Here is a 22845-nt window from a genome sequence, read left to right as displayed (position 1 = left end):
GCACACAAAAACCGTGCAGAGAGTGCTTCAGGCTTGTGTTCTGGTTTATATTACCAAAAAAAAATTCCTTTCAATATAAAAAAGCATTACAGTAGGGAATACAGGATAAGTTAGCTCCACTATCTAATAAAAAGAACATTTACAGTTTTTTAAAATAGATTTCAAACACTATTTCACACGCAGCCCTTTTCCCAGGCATTCATGACAGTCATTTGAGCATTAAATAAGAGCTGCGAGGCAGGGGTGCCGAGAGAGTCTGCGGGCTTGCAGGCACAGGCTGCTCTCTACTACTTCCATTCAAGGTGCTTGGGCCATGGTCATAGTGGTGCTACAGTGAAGGAGGTGGCAGCACAGCAGCTCCCCCTGGTACCCAGCCTGCCCAGAGCTCTCCAGCAAGCAGCAAACCTAGCATGAGCCCCTGATCCCAAAATGTTCACCAGAGCTATTAAAAACAAATATAAAAATACAGTTGCTTCTTCTGCCCGCTATTTTGAAAACTACTGTACAACAGAGGGGGCAGCCATATATCCAAGGGACAGACCCAACAAATTTACATGCTTTGCCATATGGTGAGAATTTGCTCTCTGGAGTTGCCTATTCATTAAATTCACCGTGGGAAATTCCTTCTGCCTGTTACCAGCTTCCACAGGTCTTATCAGACTCACGTGTATCTTTACAGCTATCTCCGCTTCTTGTTTAAAACTGCTCTCTGGCTGTTGCTGAGGTTTCAAGCTGTGTTCCCAGTGGCACACTAGCCAGCTGCAGAGAACATTTGAAGTCTTCATCCAGAAAAGAGCAATAACGGATCAGACAAGGTAAGAGAGGAGAAACAGCTGTGCCAAGGTCAGAGTACAAAATGAACAAGAGATCTGTTTGAAGATGCAGGGACTACCATTAGGGAGAGAGGGAAAGTGAGAAAGCTAAGACCAAACAAAGTAGTTAAGAACAGAATTAGGAAAGCCGAAGAGAAATAAGCCAGCAGAGGTCTTACTTCAGCTGTGTATATTTATCACTTAGCACTCTGGCTGTGTGTGTCTGGTTCCTCCAGCTCTCACAGTTTCTCCCCTATGCTACTGGTTGCAGAAAGAGGCTTGAAGGCTTTTTTTTCCCTCCACTTTCTTCCTTCAGCCATGCACAAATCGGGCTCTGACCTGAGACAGCCAGGCCTTTACATAATAAACTGAGGTGAAAGAAAAAAATTGGAGACTGGAGGAGGCCATTCTGATTCTCTTGCTTACCTCCAGCCAAATTACCATCTCTGTTCATGGTTTTGTTCCTCCCCTCGGAATTGCTTTCCCCAGAATAGTCACTGACACCAACTCCCGAGGCAGAAGCAGAACAGATAAGCTTGCCTTCTGCTCGCCCATTCCCTGCAAGACTAGCAGATGCAACACATTTTTCCTATCTTAAGCGCAGCACCTGCTGCCAGGTAGAAATACTGCTGGTTTTTGGCTAGCAAAACTGTTTTCCTTCATTAAACAACAGACCAGAATTTAATGCTAAAACGTCTCATTAGAAGCAGATTCAGAGAGAAATAGTTCAGAAAAGCTTTCCACAAGATTACTGCAATATCTGAGGCTGCTCAGCAGCCCTGGCTTCCTATTCAGTTGCTGGAAAATGCTGACCATGACACAGCAGGGCTGCAGCTCTACCTGCCTGGGCTCTCTCCTGCTGAGGAGCAAATTGTTGTTCTCAAATGAAGTTTTGAAAACCTAATGCTTTCTTCCTGTTCCTTAGTATCCTGATTCCCCAAGCTGGACATTTAGTGAGGATCATAGTCTATTACAGACCAATCTTTCTGCTGTTTTCATTCCTTCCCTGTAGTGTGCGCTGTGCCACCGGGAGAGCTGAAGGGCCACAGCCCCAGTGGTGTAAGGGAACAGCCAAGCACCTGGCTGCTGCTAAACCTGGGCACAAGGTTATTGTTCAGCTCCTCGCTGCTGCCTTCTGCCCCTTCACCTTCCTTGCTGGTGCTTACAGCTTTCAGAGGGGCTGGTTTAAGCCTATATAAAAGTGCTCCATAATCTGAACCTATAAAATCTGTAAAAAGACCTAAGCTAAACAAGAAACCACAGCTCCTTCTATCTTCCCGCAAGCACAGTGAGTTTGGAGTCAGGGAGTGACCAGATTAACAATTAAGGCAACAGAAGTTGAGGCTTCCAAAGGAGAGAACCCAGTCTGGGTCAATAACCACAACCACTGGAAGAAATAAGCCAGCAGAGGTCTTACTTCAGCTGTGTATATTTATCACTTAGCACTTAACTTAGTGGTTTAGTTGCACACTGTGTCCTCTTAGAACCTGCTTGGGGCCTCAGCAGTTCCTTCTTAATAGCCGACTAAGGTCCAGTCACAGGCATCTTTCTCAAGTTCACTTCCAAATGATAAAGTAGATGATACATTACTTAAATGTCAAACTATCTCAAGGGAGAAAACACTTAACTAGCAGGCAGACTAAAACAATTCTGACTTGATGCTTTCATCATGAGCCCATGGGAGGATGTCGGAGGAAATCCTCTGAGCAGAAATGACGCCACAAGACTGCTTCAGGCAAACAGCATGGGAGTGGCTGACAAACCTCTCCTTCCTCAATCCAGCACCATGCCTGGAACTCCCCTTAGGGCTGGAAAGCACGTAGGAATCCACTGCAAATATTTATGCTAACAGCACCACAAACTGTTTTTTCCAAGTATGAAGAGAAAGGCAAAGGCTGACAAGGTTTAGATGTTATTTGCTCCCTTTCTCAGGAAGGTAGGAGTATCAATGCTTCTTAACCAGAGCCATTATTTTCACAGAAGATGGGAACACTGTTCTCTTTCATAAGGAATAGAAAATCTTAGTAAGAACAGGAAGATGGGCACCAAAGTCTTGACCATCAGCCAGCCTTAGCGGAGTTCCATTGCTAAGTGAGACCATGCTGCTCCTGCTTGGGGCTCCAGAGAAAAGCCAGCCTCACTGAAGTGCCTGACTTCTCTGACAAATTTCAGGTGACAGGTGAAAAGCTTCCCCTGAAGAAGGTGTGTTTTCATTCTGTGGCTGGGCATTAAAGCCAGAATCAGGCAAACAACTACCTACTTCTGAGATGAGCCACCACTACTCGTTTCAAACCCACCTGGACAGTCACAGACTTCAGCCAACCTGTTGCTTTATCCAGTCCCTGCATGGCTGTTCTTCAGTCCTTTGCTGTCTAAAACATGATAAAATTGTGATTGGTAGGCACACAGCCTGGCAGGAGAGGCAGTTGTGCTCATGCTCCTGCTCCCCCACCAGCTCCATCAGTCTCTAGTGCAATCAGCTGTGCTGGGCTCCTGCTCCACAGCTGCTGCAAGTGGCTCTGGGCAAGGGTCCGGTGTACAGTGTAGTGCACATCACCTCAAAGTTCCAGCCCCTGAAGTACAATCCTTTGGGTCATTCATATATTACAACCTTCTTTTTTTTTCTTTTTTTATCCCCTACCCCATTTTGTTAAAAAAAATAAAGTTTTTTGGGTGTTTTCTTCTGATTTTCCTTCTTTCTTCTCAGTACATAGGGAAAGTGGTGGTTCACAGGCTGCTTCTTACTGGATCCCTCGGAAGAGACACATGGCAAAGACCATGGCGAACAGCTGGGAATGAGGGAGGGCAAGAACAGGACAAAACCAAAACAGACAACCAACTGAGTCATCTGATCCAGAAGATCAGCCAAGTCCTTCCCAGCCCCAGGACCACTCCCATCACTCCCAGCAGTCAGTACCACAGCGAGGGGGACCCTTCCCACTACCCAGGGAAAGCTGTGGCAAAACTGTTTTTTTTTCTTAATGGTGGTCCTGCCCCTCCTTCCCCTGTCCCCTGAACTGTTTGTGGCTACAGCAGCAGCCTGGCTTCATTCCCAAACTGCCTTTGGCAACACAGGGGAGCAGGCTCCATGTTCCCCGCTCTGCACATCATGGCCACTGCTAGGAACAGGCACAGTGTAGCCTTTGCAGGAGCTGCTGGGGCTCTCTGCCAGATCCCTCTCCTTTGCACAAGACAGAGGACTGGGGAAAACACCTGGCCTTGCCCCAGCAATGCTGCAGTGACATCACTTCTGGGCTATGTCTGGTGGAAGCCCATTCCTCAGGAGCGTTACCAAATAGCCAGGTACTAATGCAGGATAATGGATATGCTCTGGAACCAATATAGTTAAAGAGAAGATTTTAAAGCAAAGGCAGAGTTTGAACATGTCAACCAAGTGACAGACTAGTCAGCTTGCTGGGCTGCTGCTGCAATGACTACGTGAGTCGCCAGGGCAGGCAGTGGGTCCTCGAAGCCCCTGTGGTCAGTGTGTCCCATGCCAGGATGTCAGCATTGCAGCAGGCCCAACATGAGGCAGCACTGCAGGCTTGCAGCACTGGTTATTTCCTTGCTTTTTGTGGCAGAGGACCAAGCACCTGGCTCTTTCTAGGCAATTAAAACCACAAGTTGATAATCTGCTCACAGTTTGTGACAGCAGCTTCCCCTGGCAAGAGGGAGAACCCGCCTGTTTATATCACTGCTGGACATGTACCAACACTGCTTTTCTTCTAGTCACACAACAGTACATACCTCAATGGCCAACACTCCGATGGCAAGGGCTCCTGCAAGGTACACGTAAGTCTCGAAGGAGTTCAGGATCACAGTGTAACATCCCTGAGGAGGACAAAACACAGTGAGACACACCTGAGCAGCACACCACGTTGTGGTCTCAGATCCAGGCATCACAAGCACAAGTCCCTCTCACACCTGCACCTAGCTCCACAGCAAGAGAGGCAGAGACCTGCAGGACAGCGCTAGGAGGGGCAGGTTTTGCTGTAGTGAGATAGGAGTGGTTCACACTCAATCCCTCAAAGACCACCAGGAACTGTGCCTTCTTGCAAGGCAGCGAAGAGCAGCACGGGAGAGGCACTCCTGCTGCAAAGGGCAGAGGCTAAGCACAAGAGGAAAGGATCCTCAGGGCAGATGACAGGCAGCCCAGGCAGGCTAGGGATAAAGATGGATTATCTAAAGGCAAGGCAGGAGATTCTTCAATTCTCCCTCAGCCAGCAGCTCTTTCATACCCCAAGAGCTTTTCCTCTGTGCCTTCCCCTATAGGAGAATGGATGAGAATCTGCTGATCTTCTGGCTACAGAACTAATTTCATTAAGAACTCAGGGTGATGTACTACATCAATCCTTCCAGTTATGCAGTATAGCCACCACCTTTAATATAATCTATTACTGCTCATACAATTAACAGCAGGTACATTGTCTACAAAGGTTTCAGAACGTTTCTGGAAATCATTGGCTTATCCTGGTCTCAGTTCTCCCAGCCTAAAACTCCAATCAACTAGTAAATTTCTGCAAATAGGTCACACAGAAAGAGAAAAACAGATTAGAGTTTGTCCAATGTATGAAGTACGTCTCCTCACTGACTGTATAATTCACACATGCACATTTAGTCCCATTCATATTGCTGGGATGTCTCTATCACCTTATTTTTCTTCCTTTGGCCCAAACAGATGTCTGAAATGTAAAGATGGCACAGCAGTTACATGCTGTAGTCTACACCACACCCTGCTCACTGGGACTGAGACACACCAGAGGGGAGCGAGGGAAAGCATAGAGGACACTCATGCATGAGGCAGACCGTCAGGGCAGTAACTGAGCTGTTAAAACTCCTCTCTTGCCCACGTGAGACTTCTCAGCAGCAGATCTGTTCCTGATATGTTCCCAGCTTAATTTTCAGTGAAAAGCATCCAGCCCAGCATCAAAATATTTAGGTGCTTGCCAGAACTCCAGCCGTAAAACAACTTCCAGTACACCTATAACCAACACTCAACTGGCTACAAACAAGGGTGAGCACAAGCGTGGCCAGCACTGTCCCCCCAGGAGGGTGTCCAAAGAGTCCGATTTTGCTCCAGCAATGCCTGAATTCAGCCATCAGTTGTTTGTTAGTCTCTCCAATTTTACAGAAGTGCCTCACTGTGTGCTTGGTGACACTCACTTTTCACATGGCTTCTCCCACCAACACTCCATGGTGACAAGGACTCGCAGGAAACCCTCCCTGTCCATAGAAGAGGTAAGCTGCAGCATCACCACTTCAGGAAAGGTAAATTTGTTACCTTCTTTAACCCTCTTTCTCAAAATGCATCTCTTTTTCTCTCCCTGATGTTTGTCATCTCTATTCTCCACCTATTCATGGCAATCAGACCCAGCAGAAGCAGTACATTGCCGTCTGCTATGACCCAGAGCACCTTTACCAACCATTTCCAGCTGTCAGGCAACTCACGTGCTGCTTCCAAACTCCTTCATTCCCTTTCACAATCTGCTGTCAAGTGCTGAAAAGAGGGCCAATGCTTAGTCTGGACAGAAAAGGAGGCTTGTCCATACCATCAGTAGAGAACTCAGCTGGCTTTTTAATGCTTAGGTGAACATAGTTAGGAATTTCGCTAGAGAGTTCCTTAAATTTCACTTCTTGGTGACAATGTAAGGAAACATGGCCGGTAGCATCACTGTCAATGAAATTATACTGAACCGCCTTGTTCTAGTCTAGCATCAGGAGAAACTACTAAGTCAGGAGGCCTGTAAAAAGAAATGCCCTTTTTCTACTGTAAAGTTTAAAAGAGCAGAGAAATACATCTTTCCAACATTTCTCTTTCTTGGAAAACATAGATGGTTTTCTGTGCCCTTTTTAACCCTCAGTATCTCAGTTGCATATGTTGTTGATGAGGAGTCTTTGCAAGCTAAGCTGGAGCCACCACTGCAGTTCACCTCCATCCCACCCTTGCTGACCTGTGCTGGCTCGCTAATTAACTTCTCAGATATAGTACTAACCATCAGAAACAAAAATAAAATTTGACATAACTTTCCACCCCACCTCTCAATTCCTTGGGAAAATCTTCACATTTCTGCTGATACAGCACAACATGGACTCAGCAGTGCACATAATGAAAGGGGATTTTCAAAATCAGACATATGCCATGACTTCTCAAACAGTCAACAGAAGTGTGATTAGAACGTGAGCTACAGTCAGAATAGCACAAGTTACCCATGACCTTCACTGCCATCTCTCTGCCCACTGTGAAACTCCTTTTCCTGTTAACTTTTCCTTACCTGTCGGTTTTGAAACCTCTCGACACCTGAGAGGCAGGCCTCCTTGTTGACAAACATTCCTTCCCGGCTCTGGAGCTCTCGCTGGCAGCAAGCCTCTGGTGTTGCCATTTCCAAAGAGGAGTGTGGAAGATGAGGGACAGCTTCAAAATCTTCTGGTCCATTCACTCCACAGCAGGCAAACTAGGGAGAGGCACAGAGGAGAAATGAAGACAGAGTTGACACTTTGCCCTGTAAGCAGATACGAGAAATCTACCAAAGACCTATTCTTGCAGGGATCAAAGCTTTAGTCAGAGCAGAGACAAAACAACTCTTGTTTCCAAAGAAGTGAGTTGTGCTTGTATTCGGACCTTCTTTTTCATTAATGTCTTTCTATAAAGTACCACTGTTCCCATGACGTACTGTAGACTCTACGGTACCACTGGAAACATTGCCACAAACTACGCAGGGCTTTGGAGTAAATCCAAAATGACTTGCTTGAGATCACCTAGCAAATCTGTAAGGGAGCCAGCAGAATCCAGGCTCCTGATTGCCTGCTCTCCCCCATAGCTAATGGCCAGGATTGTTGCTGCTCAAAGACACTGCTGTATGATTCAAGTAAGGTCCCCTTTTAGGATTCAAATCATGTCCTTTTTAAGGATTCAAATCATATTCACTCTGACTCTTTCTCCTTTCAGTCAGCAAAAGGAAATATCTTTATTAAAGTCCTGATTCAGCATGAAGGGCAGCAGTAATCTTTTTCTTTTAAGATTAAAACTGACTTTTCATCTGCAGAACCTGACATCCTACCCCCCACTCCTGAAGAGATACACTGTGGGCTGTGCCAAGCACTAAATTCACATGTGTACACACGCACACAGAACATTTAGTAGATAAGAACAACTCCAATTCCACTGACACAGTCAATCTGTAACCTGCCTGATTAGGACTGTAAAAACAAAGTCAATTTTGATGGCTAACACTTCTATACTGAAAATATACCATCAGGCATACTCCTGCCTGATCTGCCATCTACCAACTCATTTCACAAGAGCAAACAAAAAGCCAGTAGTTAGCACCAGTTTGGGCTGCTGTTGGTTGGGAATAGTTTTGAAGTATTCTGCAAGGTTAAAGTGCCAGGATAAATGCAGCAATATTCAGTTGCAGACAGCTCCATGGCTTTCTATGCCCAGTGTTTGAAAGCTGGGGATACCCAGTCAGTCAAAATGCCTCAGGTTTTGGAAAACCACAAAGACTGACGCAGTCACCAAGAGTGTCTTCATCGGGACCAACAGGGAGCTCATTTTGAAAAAGAAGGGCTGCCAGCTGACTTCTCACCTCCCACCACTGCCTCAAAGACTGGTTGCTATGCTTGTCGCAACAGGGTGGTTGAAGCAGGCTAACCGCAAGTGAGCTCATGGTGTGGGCTGAGCACCATGTTGATGCCCACTGATCATGGGCAGAATGGGACTGGCCACAGCCTGACTTACTGTGATCATAACAGAGTTCCAGGTGGAAGAGAAGACATCTGTGTCATTGTTCCTCTGGTAATGCTTCTTCAGTTCCTTGGTGAAAAACTCTCTGGTCAGCTGAAAAGCACCGACAGGTAGAAATGCAACGGTTACTGCCAACACCTCTTTCCCAAGCACTTCCCACAGCTCTGTTTAGTGAGTGCTGGGGGTTGATGGTTGTTTGAGTTTTGTTGGGGTTTTGCAAACTTCAGAGGAGAAACATGGGGAAAACTACTGGCTGAATCATAACTACATCCAGGGTGAACGGTACCTATTCAATAAAACTGTTGCTTATTAAAAATCTAGGACTGAATTATACCTATACTTGTAAGCTAAAGTTTGCATTTAAAGATGGGGTTTTTTAAATATTCAGCAACATTTGAAAGCATTTAATAAGTTGAAATAGGACTAAACCAGATTTTAGAAATATCTACAAATCCACAGCTTAATTTACTATGCTTCATGAGGTCTGCAATCAAAGCATGATTTTCCTCTCACTTTTTACTTTAAACTCATTAGCTCTCTACTAATGACAGGAGAACTGCTCTGAATTTACTTCTTTGTGTGAGAAAGCAGAATCATGATCTAATACCAAACTTTCTGGGAATGAAAAGGAAGTGAAAAAACAAATAATTAATATGAAATGTTCAAGTCAACTTACAAATTAGAAAAAAAGACCATTTCCCTGACAATGCTTTAAATTATCTAAACTGACCCACACACAAGAAGGGGAAAAAATCCTCTATTTCCAGTGCTTAGATAATTTAAATACTTTTTTCCTAAGGTCAAAAATAAAAATAAATGGAATTTCATTTACTCCTGTTTACATATAGAGTAAAATACAAAAACTGAACCAACATTTCTGTTCAGAGACTCCTCAAAAAGTTAGACGCCTTGAAATTACATTTACTTAGGATCACTCTCTGGAGCACTAGTAAATACACAAACTTAATAGTCTTCTTAAACAAAATACTCCACATTTCACCTTTCTATCACTTAAGGATGAAAACTTCAAGGGATTCCCTTTTGAGTTCCCGGGAGGTCTTGACTTACAGGGTCCCTTCTCTAAAATACCTTGTGACTTGTAATCCACACAGGCAAAATCTCTGCCACTGCAAAGCCTCAGTGAAAGGGGGTGGACTTGGCTGCAATAGCACTTTTTAGTGTTGCATATTTGCAGGACCAGAAATTAAGCTGCCTGGAAAAGACTTTTTTTTTCTGTTGTTCATACGGCACTGCAGATCCAGCAACATACAGTGGTACAAGTTGGTTTCAGGTTCTTGATATACAAAGTGAAATAGCGCACATACACATACATATGTATGAGATGTATGGGTGGGCACACACAAAAAAGCACAAAATTGTTTGTTGCCTTTGTAATCCTATCATAAAATTTAAGGGAAAAAAGAGAAGGCTGTGGCCACTCTTTAAAAGGCCCCAAATAACACTTAATATTGACTTCTCTTTTACAAATACAAACAAAGGCCAAATTTAATGACTAAATCAATATTGGGTAAAATTTCATCACAAAGAGTTGAATGATGTAGGTTGCTCAGTTCCCTATCTTTTAACGAGATACGCTGCCAAGTTCCTAATTCACTTTTATGAGACAGAGATCAGGTCTCCTTTTTTCAGGCTGAATATTAAAATACCAGAGATCAGAGAAGGCTGGCATTTTTGGGAATTTGGCACACTCAGAGAAGGTCTGGTTAGAAGAAGCCGAAACATGTCCTCGGTGTTCTCCTTTCCTTCTCTTTCTCTGTGTACTTTATCCACACAGCATTCTACTCCAGAGAGACAGAAGCACTTTTTGACGGTTGTCTGTTTCTGAAGCATGAACTTAGAAACTGATATTACCACTGGTAATAACCCTAGCCAACTGTCTTTGGCAGGGTCTAAAACAGAAGAGTTGTTTAAATACAAAGTGAAACTTTATTTTGACAGCAGCAACCCCAGAGGAAATTGTTCTGAGTTCCTGTGTGATTTTTACAAGACTTGGCCTATAAGAAAGCCTAATGCTGGAAAGGTAAGTTTGCTAGGAAAATAACTGATGCCATTTTGTTGCTCTTAACTGCCCTGAGCATCTGACATTCGTGGGGAAAAAAATATAAATCAATCAGCAGAAGCATCTTTCCTCTTTTAAAAAATCGCCAACAAAGGAAGATAAAAATCAGTCTCACTGACATGCCCACAGCCCCCCTCTCACTGAAGCTAGCAACGGCACTGATGAGGTCTATGCACACTGGAGTACTGCAGCATGAACTATTCAGAAGGGACCAAAGCACATACTAATAAAACTAGATATTCTCATGCACTTCTGACAACACAGTTATATCAGCCACAGTCATGAACAAAGAAAAGCCATTCAGCTGTGTTTTTTCCCAGTTGTTCTGGGCGGAATGTGTCCAAGAAGCACGTGTATGCATACATTTACAGGCCAGTGAATGAAGTTGGACTTCTTTACCACGTTGGTTCAAAAAATAGCTGCAGCCAGGAAGGTCACAGCTTTCTCCTGCAGTGTTGTGTCAAGGAGCACTGAACGCTGTGCAAGAAGCTGGCTTCATAGTCCCTGCTTGGAAAACAGGGCACGCTCCAGTCTGTGTCTGCTTGGAGCATTCTAGCATTCCTGACATAGTACTGTGCCTGTACTGTAGGCACAGTTACTAGTCCTCTCTTCCACAGTGCCTTCCATCTAAAAGACTCCAGCTTCCGAACGGATGGATGAACAGTGCATGTTCTTTAGTTTTGCCCTATGTCTGAGGAAAAGAGAGGTAGCAGGAACCAAAGCAACATGTCTACTGAGTGTCAGAACTGGGGCTAAAAATACAAACATCCTGACTCACTCTAGAGCCCTACCATTGGACTAATCAGTTCCTAGTATCCTGCCTGCTTGCTTGCTAAGACAGTTCACTAAGAAAAAGAGTCAAACAGCCCTCCAGGATTTTTCCCATCCAGACCTCTGAAGGGCATATAAAGAGCAATTCCTGAACGTAAGCCAAATTGCTCTTCCACAGCCTCTCTCATGGAGGCTGTGTTCATGGAAGACATTATTTTATGTGTGTCTTCTAGACAAAATGTTCTTCACTCTCCAAAACCGTCTTTACAAATGAAGAGAAACTCTGGTACATCCACAGCTGATTAACAACAGCCTTCCTCTTCACAGACAGCTTTTAAACAGTTCTTTGTGAGTCCAGCTGCACTTGTAGATCACATTAGCTGACTATCACTAACACCACTTTCACTCACTCCATGACCACACTGTGCTTCACCGAATCTTCCTCTCATGTCAAATCTCAGCAGACAACATCTTTTCTCTGTTATTTTTGTCTCTTAAATTCTTTCACTCCCTCAGCTATTAATAATTTAACTCTGTTGAGTGTTTAGGAGCTAATTCAGATGTAAAACACTATACAAGAGAAAGCTGCACTGAACATTATCTAGAAAGTGAACAGATAGAGTGTATCTTTCTCTTTTGTGTCTTTTTACATATCCAAAGAGGCCACAGCCATATGGAATGGTGCAATGGCAATCACAGGAACCCACTTTGTAAGTTTCCAAGAAACTTATGTTGCCTAAATGTGCATTTACTACCACACACCTTGAAAGTAACTCCTTTTGTAGGGAAAAGCATATGTGAACCTGATCTTAAACTGCTACTGTGAAGAATTCTTCCCAACATGGAGTCACTGAAACATCACCCTAGTCCTCGTTCACATCCTGTCCAGCCATCTAGCTCACTCTAACCCAAAGATGAGACTATAATTAATCACAAGTAGTTACCAGAGAAGCTACCACAACAAAATACAGCAGCAGCAAAACAAGTTTTGCTTTTTGTTTGTTGTTGTTTTTTTTTTTTTTCCAGAAGAAACCCAAGGAGATAACAAACCACAAGAATTTGTCCAATGAATTTAACTTCTGCACAGAACACCCTCCAGCTATTTTGGGATATGACGTTCTTAATTCCCTCCCATTTAAGCCCTTCTTGCCAGTCATTCTGACAAAGTGGAAAGCTGGTGATGTAAACAAGGAGACGAGCTCAGGAAAGACAGAAATTTGTTACCCTTCAAGTTTTATCTCACAAAACACCACCAGGTGCCAGAGAAGCCTAAAATAACCACTGTGACCTTATCTTGCAAGGTAACATGTCCTTACGTGTTCCACAGCTTTCATGGAAATGGAAGGTACCAATGCTTTGCCCATAGCAAGATGTATGTAGGCTCCTCATGGCTGAGGGACGAGGACACAGAGAGCCCAGCAGTCACCTCACACACAGGACTCACAGTGAGCCTGTCTCGTTTCTTGTACTTTTTACTAGTGTCCAACAGGCATTTGGGAGGTGGGAGCAGTCAGGTCTCAGTTGCTCTACCAGCGCCTGATCACCAGTGACCACATTCTCTCTGTCATGAAGCCTGTACCTGTGTTTGCAGAGCAGTTTCTACATGTGTGGTCTGCTGCTTGTGCTGAACCGAAGGAATTCTCTAAAAACTCCTAGCAGCAGAGCTGTAATGACCACAAACAGTGTTGAGAGGAACCTGGTGAGCACCAGAACATGAAAATTCAAAAAGTAATATGATTAGAAGATGCACAAGAGAGTTTTGCACTGCAGAGCAAGCATTGGCTCTGTTGGGGAAACAGGAGGATTCACTATTGATATTAATATTAAACACATGCTATATTGAATACAGAAAAGTCTTGCTTTTAACCTTAGTGTGACTTTATAATAAAATTTCTCTCTGATGGAATGTGCAGCTGGTTTGGCTGCGAAAGAATCAGGAATACTCTAAAAATTTCAGCATTTAAGTAGTCCCCCAGTGTATAGCTCATGTATACACAAACCATCCACCGTGCACATGCCAGGTTAGTTAGCATTCACTGGCTTGCTGGCAGTTCTGCAGGCTGAGGGTAGTAATGAAGCAGGTTTATTGGCATTTGAAACAAACAGTTGCTCTGCAAACAAACCACACACCACCTAACACCATGCTCCAGCTAGGTACAGTCCCACTGGCATTCAGATTTTGCCCACTATAGGATACTTACATTTTCTCTGAAGATAAAAGCCAGGATTGCAGCTGAAAGCTCCGCCAGGAAGATTAACAAAATAAACATGAAGAACTGGAAAACAGAAAATGCAGAAAAAAAACCAAATGTACCATTTAACAGGCAGCAGGAACACAGGAATTTGAAAGTCACCAAAGAGATGGAAAAAAAATAACCAAAAATAACTTTTTTTCCTATGGCAATTAGAAAAAATACCTGTGAGACCATAACCTGGAGCAGTCGCAGCTCCTCTATGACCACATCACAGGACGTGGGAGCTTGTGACACATTTGTCTAGTTCTAATGGGTAAAAGAGGGTAAGGCTACAGGACCCATAACATCCTATGATCAGTCTGAACCAGGTTAAAACAGTAGAGCCCACATTGATGGAAAAAGTTATACAATTGTGTAGATGCTTGTACAGAGTTGAACTATGCTGACACAGTGAGGGGAATCACTGTATGTAATGCATCACATGCCCACACCTACATATGGCTCACTTTGTGTGGAAGGAGGTAGTGGGACATGTACTCAAATATTAACACCTGTAACCATAACTGGACTCTTTTTCAGAGTATCCTGCATTTCAGGACAAAATCAGTCTTGGTTAATACCCTTCTCCACATGATTAGGTTGTGCTAAGTTAAGTTTGTTAGTTATTCATCTGGTATGAAACAATGCAGGTATTACATGCTGACATGGCATCTGTACACCGTGAGCCACTTGAAACTTTGCAGGGAAAAAGAGGAGCTGAAGACTTGCTTCCACACAGATAGCCAAACACTGCATCTAAAAACCAAGTCTCTCATCCATATTAACAATGCAGACTCTCTAGAGAAAGCCGGTAACACCCCATCACAATTGTAGCTTGATTATGCAGGTATCATCTGGTATAATATTCAAAGTGTGCATTTCACAGCCTTAAATTAAGGTCATACTGCAGACCTGAGAGAAAAAAATAGAGAGCAGATTGAGTGGCAGCAAAAGAGAAACAGGCATCCAGTTTGACGTAAAACCATTCCATTTATGTCACCATAATTCTAAGGAAAAGAACTGAAAGCAAAGAGGCACATGGCTGTTCAGTTTAAGCTGGAACTGTGTTTTCATCCTGTTGCCCTTGCAGCCTTCTCCTGCTTCTGGCTACAAGTCTGGACTTCAGTCTTACTAAAGGCTTCTTGTTTCTGTGATGTTACCAAGCCTGAGCAATTCACTGTGCCTTCACTACCCACTCCACGGAGTCAGACACACTTAAGAGCGCTAATCCCCAGAAAGACTGATGTGGTGCTGTGAGGGAGCTGCCCCTAGGACCTCGTCTATGCAGAGCACCTAGGCACTGTGGAGTGTTTCCAGCCTAGGATAAGCACCACCAGGACTTCTGTGGGTTACCACCTCAGACCCTGCAACCTGGAGGGGCACAGAAAGCTGGTGCACAGGTAGATGTGCAAATCAAGTTGAGAGGAAAAGAGTGTTGAGAGAACAAGTCTCCCAGTGCAGGAAAGCACTCATGGACATCAAAGAGATGAGGACTCAACCTGCCTTTGCGACTGGTTCTCAGTTACATTGATACCTTACGCTAGTTTGGTGCTGCTTCAGTCCATAACAGCAAAAGGGATAGGCAAGGAAGTGCATTCTACTGTTCTTAAAACTACAAATGTTGGTGCTGAGGAACTCCTATGGGAACAGAGCACAAAGTGGCTAGGCTCAGATCTCTCCCAAAATGACATTTAATTTGGAGGCAAAATAGTGGGCTTGATAAACTAAGTCTGAACTAGATGGCAGTTTTAATGTTCTTAGAACCACAAAGGAAAATCACCATTTGAGAGTCAGCTCTTCTAAAATTCAAGGATCCCAAGATTTAGCTCACAGACTCATACATGATTTTACAAAACTGAATGAACATTAGAAATGAATGCAGTGTTTCTTGAGAAAAACAAGAGTGACCCAGTAAGATTGCATCATAAGGACGGCAAAAAATATGTGGTAGACGTTACTGGGGAATGTGGCTGAAGCAACAAGTAGAAATAAACACAGGATAAGTCTGGATGTGTTTGGTCTTTTTTTTTTTACATAAGAAGGCTACTGAAGGTCTTTCTGAAACAGAAGAAAGGCAGATGGGGTCAAAAGTACTTTTGTGATCCCCAAGCAATGATTTATAAAGAGTGCCTGAAATGCTGTGCATAACGGAGAAAGAATTCAAACTACCTACTTGGAATGGGCAAAATGTTGTTTTGTTGTCAATCATCAGAGCTGTAAGTGATTTTTCCCCACTGGAAAAGTGCATGCACCACACTACCCTATTTGTCTTCTTGCTTCTGCAGTGGAAACAAAGACAAGGAGCCTGGGCTCAAGTGACAAAATAGGAAGAGTCAGATGAGCAGGGACCTCAGTTGCTAAGAATGTTGTTTCTTGATTTTGCTGAAGTAGTTAACTCTATAATTTATTCTTACTGGTGGAGTTTTCTGTGTTGCTTCTTTTTTTCCTGCTCAGAGACTTGTTTTGTTTTTAATTTCACCACAGGAGGGCAAAGAACAAGTGATGAGAATGAATGGTGCTTTGCAAATTCACATCATCATCCATCAAGGGATCTCAGCATAGTCACTAAGAGGTCTAAGGTGGTGATCAAGTGATTAATCCCATCACCCTGCTAATTGCATTTCATTTACTGATTACTAGGAGACACATGTTCACCCAAGCCCCACAGCACAGGTCTACGCAGAAGTAGAAGCAGCCATTCCCAGACTATCTCTGATAAACTTCATTATCATTCCCAAACTGATTTACACTTACATTGTGCAGTCTGCATTACAGATTTGTAAGAGTTACTGCAGAAAAAGTGTGAGCAGCCATTAGGGCTGATGAGAAAAAAAAAGATGGATCATTTCAGAACTTGCTTTTATTCTGCATTTTAAGGACAGTCAAATCTGCTTATTATGTTTTGCCTCCCAAGATTAAATTGATTATTGATACATGAGAGCACTAAATAACCAACTGATCAGTGCAGTGTATGGGACAAAGGAACCTCCTATTCTAATTCATGATTGAGACCTGGCACTTAAACAGAGGTACCTCCATATCCAAGGTGAACATCCCGAAGAGTAGGATCTCCCATATTGGTCAAAAATCCTACCTCAGCTCCTCGTAATGGTTACAGATTTATCAGAAGTTTCCACAAATTAATGTTTCATGTTTCCTTTTCACAACTCATCTACTGTTCCAGTTTCAGCAATGCTGTTCCAAAAAGTGCAGCAACTGCATTTAACCAAAAGACCCACACTTTCATGCTGAAAAGTTTCAGGGGCTACTGCATCCATTTTATAAGAGTGAAAAACAGGACATCCACATTCAAAACTAAGCCAAATGAAGCCAAAATGGAGTGTTCTTGTTGCAAAGACGAATTCAGTCTCATGGTGAAATGGGGAAAAAATATATATATTTGCACAGGTACGGGATTGTTTGTATGATCAACATTACTTTGGATTCTGTTTTTTACAGTGTTCTTTTGCAGTCAGAGGGTTTTTAGGACAATCCAAAAGTTATTCAATGTCTGATTTGCAAGTCAATGTTGTGGGTTTTGTAAGTCACACCCAAATTCTGGGAAATCTAGAAATGTTTCACAGCCTTGTGCTTAATGCAACATGATAGATTCCACAATGACATTTTTTTACCAGAAGACAAGCAGCATAATTAAAAATAAAAGCCCTTGCCAACACAGAAGCCAGAAACTAGAGAACATGCATTTGTGCATGTCTTGTCCCTTCCATCTTCTGTTTACATTTTGACTAAAAGCTTCAGATATACATTATACATCACTGCAAAATCTTGCTCAAGCAGCTCCTGGCTCATCAATTCTTTAATAAATTTGTAAGTGGACTTGATTTGATCTAGCAACTTCTCCCCAAGTACCAACCCCCCCGAAGCCTCTAACTCCATTTTGAAAGGGTGTTCCCAGTCTCTCTGGCATAAATTCATGCAAAGCTTTCCTTTCCAACGCTTAAAACTTACTCCCATCAGACTTCTGGATTCACAGATATTTTATGCATTTCAACATCAGCCAGTGTGGCCCTCCCAAAAGCAGAAATTAACAATATATATTTTCTCTCTTGATATCAGCAGATCCTCAGCCAAGCGCTTTATTGCTGTAGACATGAGATGACAGGTTGTTTAACAGTGTTGACTTTGATACTAGAAGAGCGGATCAAAGTGGAGCACGAATTCCTCACTCAGTAATTACTTTTAGAGTTTCTCCTAGTCTAGGGCATTACTTCCAGCTCATATATTTCTCACATTCCAACTATAAAATAAAAAAGTAATAAAAGTAAATAAATAAAGCAGCAGGGCTCAGAACTATCTCTAAGAGCCAGAAAAGTAATAGTCACAAAATTGAGTGCACTGGAGTATAACCAAAACACCAGGAGAAACACTCAAACCATGATGTTACTTTGTGATGTTAAATCCAGAGACAGGACAGCCCAGAGCTTCCTTCCTCCTCCAGTAAGGTCCCCAATCTATATCTTGTATAAGAGGTCCAAACTGAAAGTATTACTCTCCCATTCACTTGCAATCAATACTTCTCACCAAACATAACTTTTAGTTCCTTCAACTGACAGGCTCAGGGTTTCGAATGATCTCAGGCTCATTGGGTCTGATCTTTTGCATTAAATTAAGTTCCTCTGGGCAGATCTCCATGACTTCACAGGTGACACATTTGGTTTTCTGATTTACTTCTGAGGCAAGTCACTAGATATCAAACCCACAATGTCTTCCAAAAAAAGGGCTCTTATTTCATAGAATCCTAGAATCATAGAATGGTTTGGGTTAGAAGGGACCTTAAAGATCATCCAGTTTCAACCCTCCTGCCATGGGCAGGGATACCTTCCACCAGATCAGGCTGTTCAAGGCCCCATCCAATCTGGCCTTGAGCACTTCTGAACACTTCCAAGGAGGAGACACCCACAACTTTCCTGGGCAACCTGTACCAGCGCCTCATCACCCTCATTGTAAAGAATTTCTTTCTAATTATCTATTCTAAATCTTCACCTCCCCAATTTAAAGCCATTCCCTTGTCCTATCACTACAAGCCTTTGTAAAAAGTCTCTCCCCAGCTTTCTTGTAGGCCCCCTTCTGGAAGGTCACTATAAGGTCTCCTTGGAGCCTTCTCTTCTCCAGGCTGAACAACCCCAACTCTCTCAGCCTGTTCTCATAGTAGTAGAGGTGTTCCAGCTCTCTGATCATCTGATCATCTTCATAGCCCTTCGTAGTTACAAATTCACGGGGTGGGCAAGCCAAGTGCCAGAGAGAATTTATCTCAGAGGAATCAGACTTAGGTCTAAGAAAAAACAGTTTCATCTTCAAGAAAGTAGACTGTTCTGTTTAAAGTTGAGACAAGCCTCTTTTGCACTGTGAAGCAGCTGTGCAAGATACAAACACCACAGAGCAAGATTTTTTAAAAAAGAGAATAAAAAACCTCAAACCTGAACAGAACCAGAGGAAGAAACAAAAGGTTATATTTGACAAAAACGAAAGAAAAAAACTAACGATCTTTGTGTTTTGACACATAACTGGCAATGCCTCTCAGTAAGTCGGAATGGCTGGAAACCCTGCAGTATCATAACTTCTGGTGGAGGTAAAAAATAGCTTATTTTAGAGGTTAGCTCTTTGTAAATAGTACTTGATGACTGCATGGGCTGACATTTATATGAGGGGCTCCATTACACAGATGCTCTGCTCTACACGTTCCATCTGCATTGCTGTGAACCAGTGAGGAATGAATCACAAGTGGAGCTTTAAGCAGACAAGATCAATCAGTGAGAATCGGTGGCAGGGATGGTAAATTCTGCAGGCATGTGATAGATCAAGGCTAGTCCTGAGCAGGGGAAGCCCAGGAAACCCAGGACAGGTGATGATTGGAGGACGCCTGGGGCACAGCAATCATAAGATAACAGAATTCTCAGTTCTAGGAGGAGTAAGGAGGGGGTCAGCAGAACGGCCACTTTGGACTTCTGGAGGGCAGAATTTGGACTATTCAGAAGGCTGGTCGATAAAGTTCCATGGGAAGATAGTCCTTAAGGGCAAAGGAGCCCAAGAGGGTCGGATGCTCTTTAAGAAGGAAATCCTGGTGGCACAAGAGCAAGCAGTCCTCAGGTGCCAAAAAAGGAGCTGGAGGGGGAGAAAACCAGGTTGGTTGAGCAGAGAGATCCCGGTGGATATCAGAAAAAAAGAGGAAAATATATGAGCTGTGGAAGAAGGGACAGGCATATTGAGAGGTATACAGAGATGAAGTGAGATCATGTAGAGAGAAAATCAGAAGAGCTAAAGACCAACTAGAACTTAGATTGGCCAATTCAGTGAAAGGTAATCAAAAATGTTTCTACAAATATATCAACAACAAAAGGAGGGCCAAGGAGAATCTCCATCCTTTACTGGACAAAGGAGGCACATTAGTGATACGCGGTGAGGATAAGGCTGAGGTTCTTGCTGCCTTCTTTGCCTCAGTCTTTTAATAGTAAGGTAAGATGTTCTCCTGGTACTCAGCCTCATGAGTCACTAGACAGGGAAGAAGAGTAGAACAAAGCTCCCTTGATCCAAGTGGAAATGGTTAAAGATCTGCTCAGCCAACTAGACATTCATAAGTCTATGATGCTGGATGGGATACACTCATGGGTAATAAGGGAGCTCACGGAAGTGCTTGGCAAACCCCTTTCCATCATCTGCCAGCAGTCCTGGCTGACTGGGGAAGTTCCACTAGACTGGAGGCTGGCAGATGTTACACCCATCTACAAGAAGGGCCAGAGGGAGGATTCGGGGAACTACTGGCCTGTCAGTCTGACCTCAGTGCCGGGGAAGATCATGGAACAGGTCTTCTTGAGTGCTATCACACAACACATGCAAGACAACCGGGTGATCAGGCCCAGTCACCATGGGTTTATGAAAGGCAGGTTCTGCTAAACCAACCTGGTCCCCTTCTATGACAAGGTCACCCCCTTAATGGATGACAGAAAGGCTGTGGATGTAGTGTACATGGACTTCAGTAAAGCCTTTGACACCATTTCACACAGTATTCTACTTGAGAAACTGGCTGCCATTGGCCTGGACAGGCGTACCCTCTGCTGAGTTAAAAACTGGCTGAATGCCCAGGCCCAAAGAATCATGGTAAATGGCGCTAAATCCAGCTGGAGGCTGGTCACAAATGGTGTCCCCCAGGGCTCGGTGCTGGGTCCAGTCTTGCTCAATATCTTTATCAATGATCTGGATGAAGGGTTTTAATGTAATCTTAGTAAGTTTGCAGATGACACTTTGCTAGGAGGAAGTGTTGATCTGCTTGAGGGTAGGGAGGTTCTACAAAGGGATCTGGATTGATGAGGTTTAACAAGGCCAGGTGCAGAGTCCTGCACTTGGGACACAACAACCCTGTGCGGCACTACAGGCTTGGGGAAGAGTGGCTGAAAAGCTGCCTGGCAGAGAAGGACTTGGGGGTATTGGCTGGCACCTGACTGAACATGAGCCAACAGCATGTCCAGGTGGCCAAGAAAGCCAATAGCATCTTGGCTTGTATCAGAAACAGCACAGCCAGCAGGACAGAGAAGGCATTCTGCCCCTGTGCTCAGCACTGGTGAGGCTGAACCCTGAATACTGTGTTCAGTTTTAGGACTCTCACTACAAGAAAGATATTGAGGTCCTGGAGTACATCAAGAGAAGGGCAACAAAGCTGGTGAAGGGGCTGGAGAACAAGTCTTATGAGAATCGTCTGAGGGAACTGGGGTTGTTTAGCCTAGAGAAGACGAGGTTGAGGGGAGACCTTATCACTCTCTACAACTACCTGAAAGGAGGATGCAGAGACGTGAGTATTGGTCTCTTCTCCCAAGTGATAGGTGATGAGACAAGAGGGAATTGCCTCAAGCTGTGCCAGGGGAGGTTCAGATTAGACATTAGGAAAAAGTTCTTCACTGAAAGGGTTGTCAAGCACTGGAACAGGCTGACCAGGGAGGTCGTTGAGTCACCATCCCTGGATATATCTAAAAGGTGGGTAGATGAAGTGCTTAGGGATATGATTCAGTAACGGAGAGGGATGGTTGGATTTGATGATCTCAAAGATCTTTTTCAGCCTGGGTATTCTATGATTCTATGATTTCTGTTAACTTTATAAAAGTGAAAAAACACCCAAAACCAAACCACAAATAGGACCATTTTGAAACAAAGCTTCACAAAGTCAAAATACACTTGTAGACTCCACTGGGCTCAATTTGGTACATGGAAGAAACAAATTCTCTGTATTTCTAGTGGTACGTAAAAGCACCCTGAACCTATTTATTTTCTAAGGGAATAATGTCTACAATAACAGACATCCATTCATGCAATTATCGCAGCACCAACTATCCAGTCACTCCCATTCTTGGGAAACACCAAAAGGCCAACAAAACCCACAAGGACACTTACAAAAAGCAGGAGGCATTTGTTCTCACGGATGGCACCACAGCAGCCAAGAAAACCCAGCAGAAAGAGCATCGTTCCCATAGCCAGCATGATGTACGCTCCCGTGAAGAGCAGAGGATTGGCAGCCACTATCTCTCGAAAACCTGTGGGATCCACAATGACCCAGATCCCAACTCCCAACAGGCATGCTCCTCCCAGCTGTCATGGCACAAAGAGAAGAGAGAGAGGGAGACAGGTCAACATAAAACTGCCATAAAACAGGTCAACTGCTGCAGGAACACTGCATTCATTGCTATCTCTTGATCAACGGTGTTCACTTCGAGAATCTGTGTTTCTTCGTGGCATATATTGTCTGTAGAGCAGCTGACTGATGACATGCTACTTTTAAGTGTCTCCTGCTTACTAAATGAACATTTACAGCAAAAAGACTTCTATCCCTTGACATGTCACTCTACCATTTACTCCTCCTCCAATACTGAAAACCAAGTCTTAAGCTGCTGCCACACCTGCAGGGAACAACCAAGAGAAAGGGCACAAGGAACCCTCCCTGCCACAGAGGTCAGGGTGGCTAGGAGCTCCCACCCTTCCTGTGCAACAGGATCGCTACGAATGACCCTATATGTGGTAGGAAAATCATTATGTTTCCTAGTGAAAACCTCATTGGGGCATCCAGGACCAGAAAACAATTTCTTCTGCCATTCCAAGATCGACCATGTACATCATTAGCATTCCCTCTGGTCTCCGTTGCTAAGGACAGGAATAACTTAGATAACAGTGACCACTGCGCTGGGTTGTTGAATGTCTGAG

The 22845-nt window shown here is 43.7% G+C and overlaps 1 protein-coding gene across 3 annotated transcripts in view; it reads right to left on the bottom strand.

Moving 5' to 3' along the window:
- Positions 1-27: 27 nt before the first annotated feature.
- Positions 28-22845, bottom strand: part of TSPAN18 (tetraspanin 18) — a 121980-nt gene continuing 99162 nt past the window's right edge. For 2 of the 3 annotated variants that reach the window (XM_054066809.1, XM_054066808.1), the window contains 6 exons: positions 22042-22236; positions 13609-13683; positions 8551-8649; positions 7085-7264; positions 4560-4643; positions 29-3601 (listed from right to left, as the gene is read on the bottom strand). In XM_054066809.1, the coding sequence (XP_053922784.1) occupies positions 3554-3601; positions 4560-4643; positions 7085-7264; positions 8551-8649; positions 13609-13683; positions 22042-22236 (681 nt within the window). In that variant the 3' untranslated portion in view covers positions 29-3553. Of the gene's footprint in view, positions 3602-4559; positions 4644-7084; positions 7265-8550; positions 8650-13608; positions 13684-22041; positions 22237-22845 lie in introns of all 3 variants that reach the window. The other variant, XM_054066810.1, reaches the window with a different exon arrangement.

Source organism: Cuculus canorus, chromosome 5 (genome assembly GCF_017976375.1).
Source record: "Cuculus canorus isolate bCucCan1 chromosome 5, bCucCan1.pri, whole genome shotgun sequence".
NCBI classification, from domain to species: Eukaryota; Metazoa; Chordata; class Aves; order Cuculiformes; family Cuculidae; genus Cuculus; species Cuculus canorus.
This window is presented reverse-complemented; position numbering and strand designations above follow the sequence as displayed.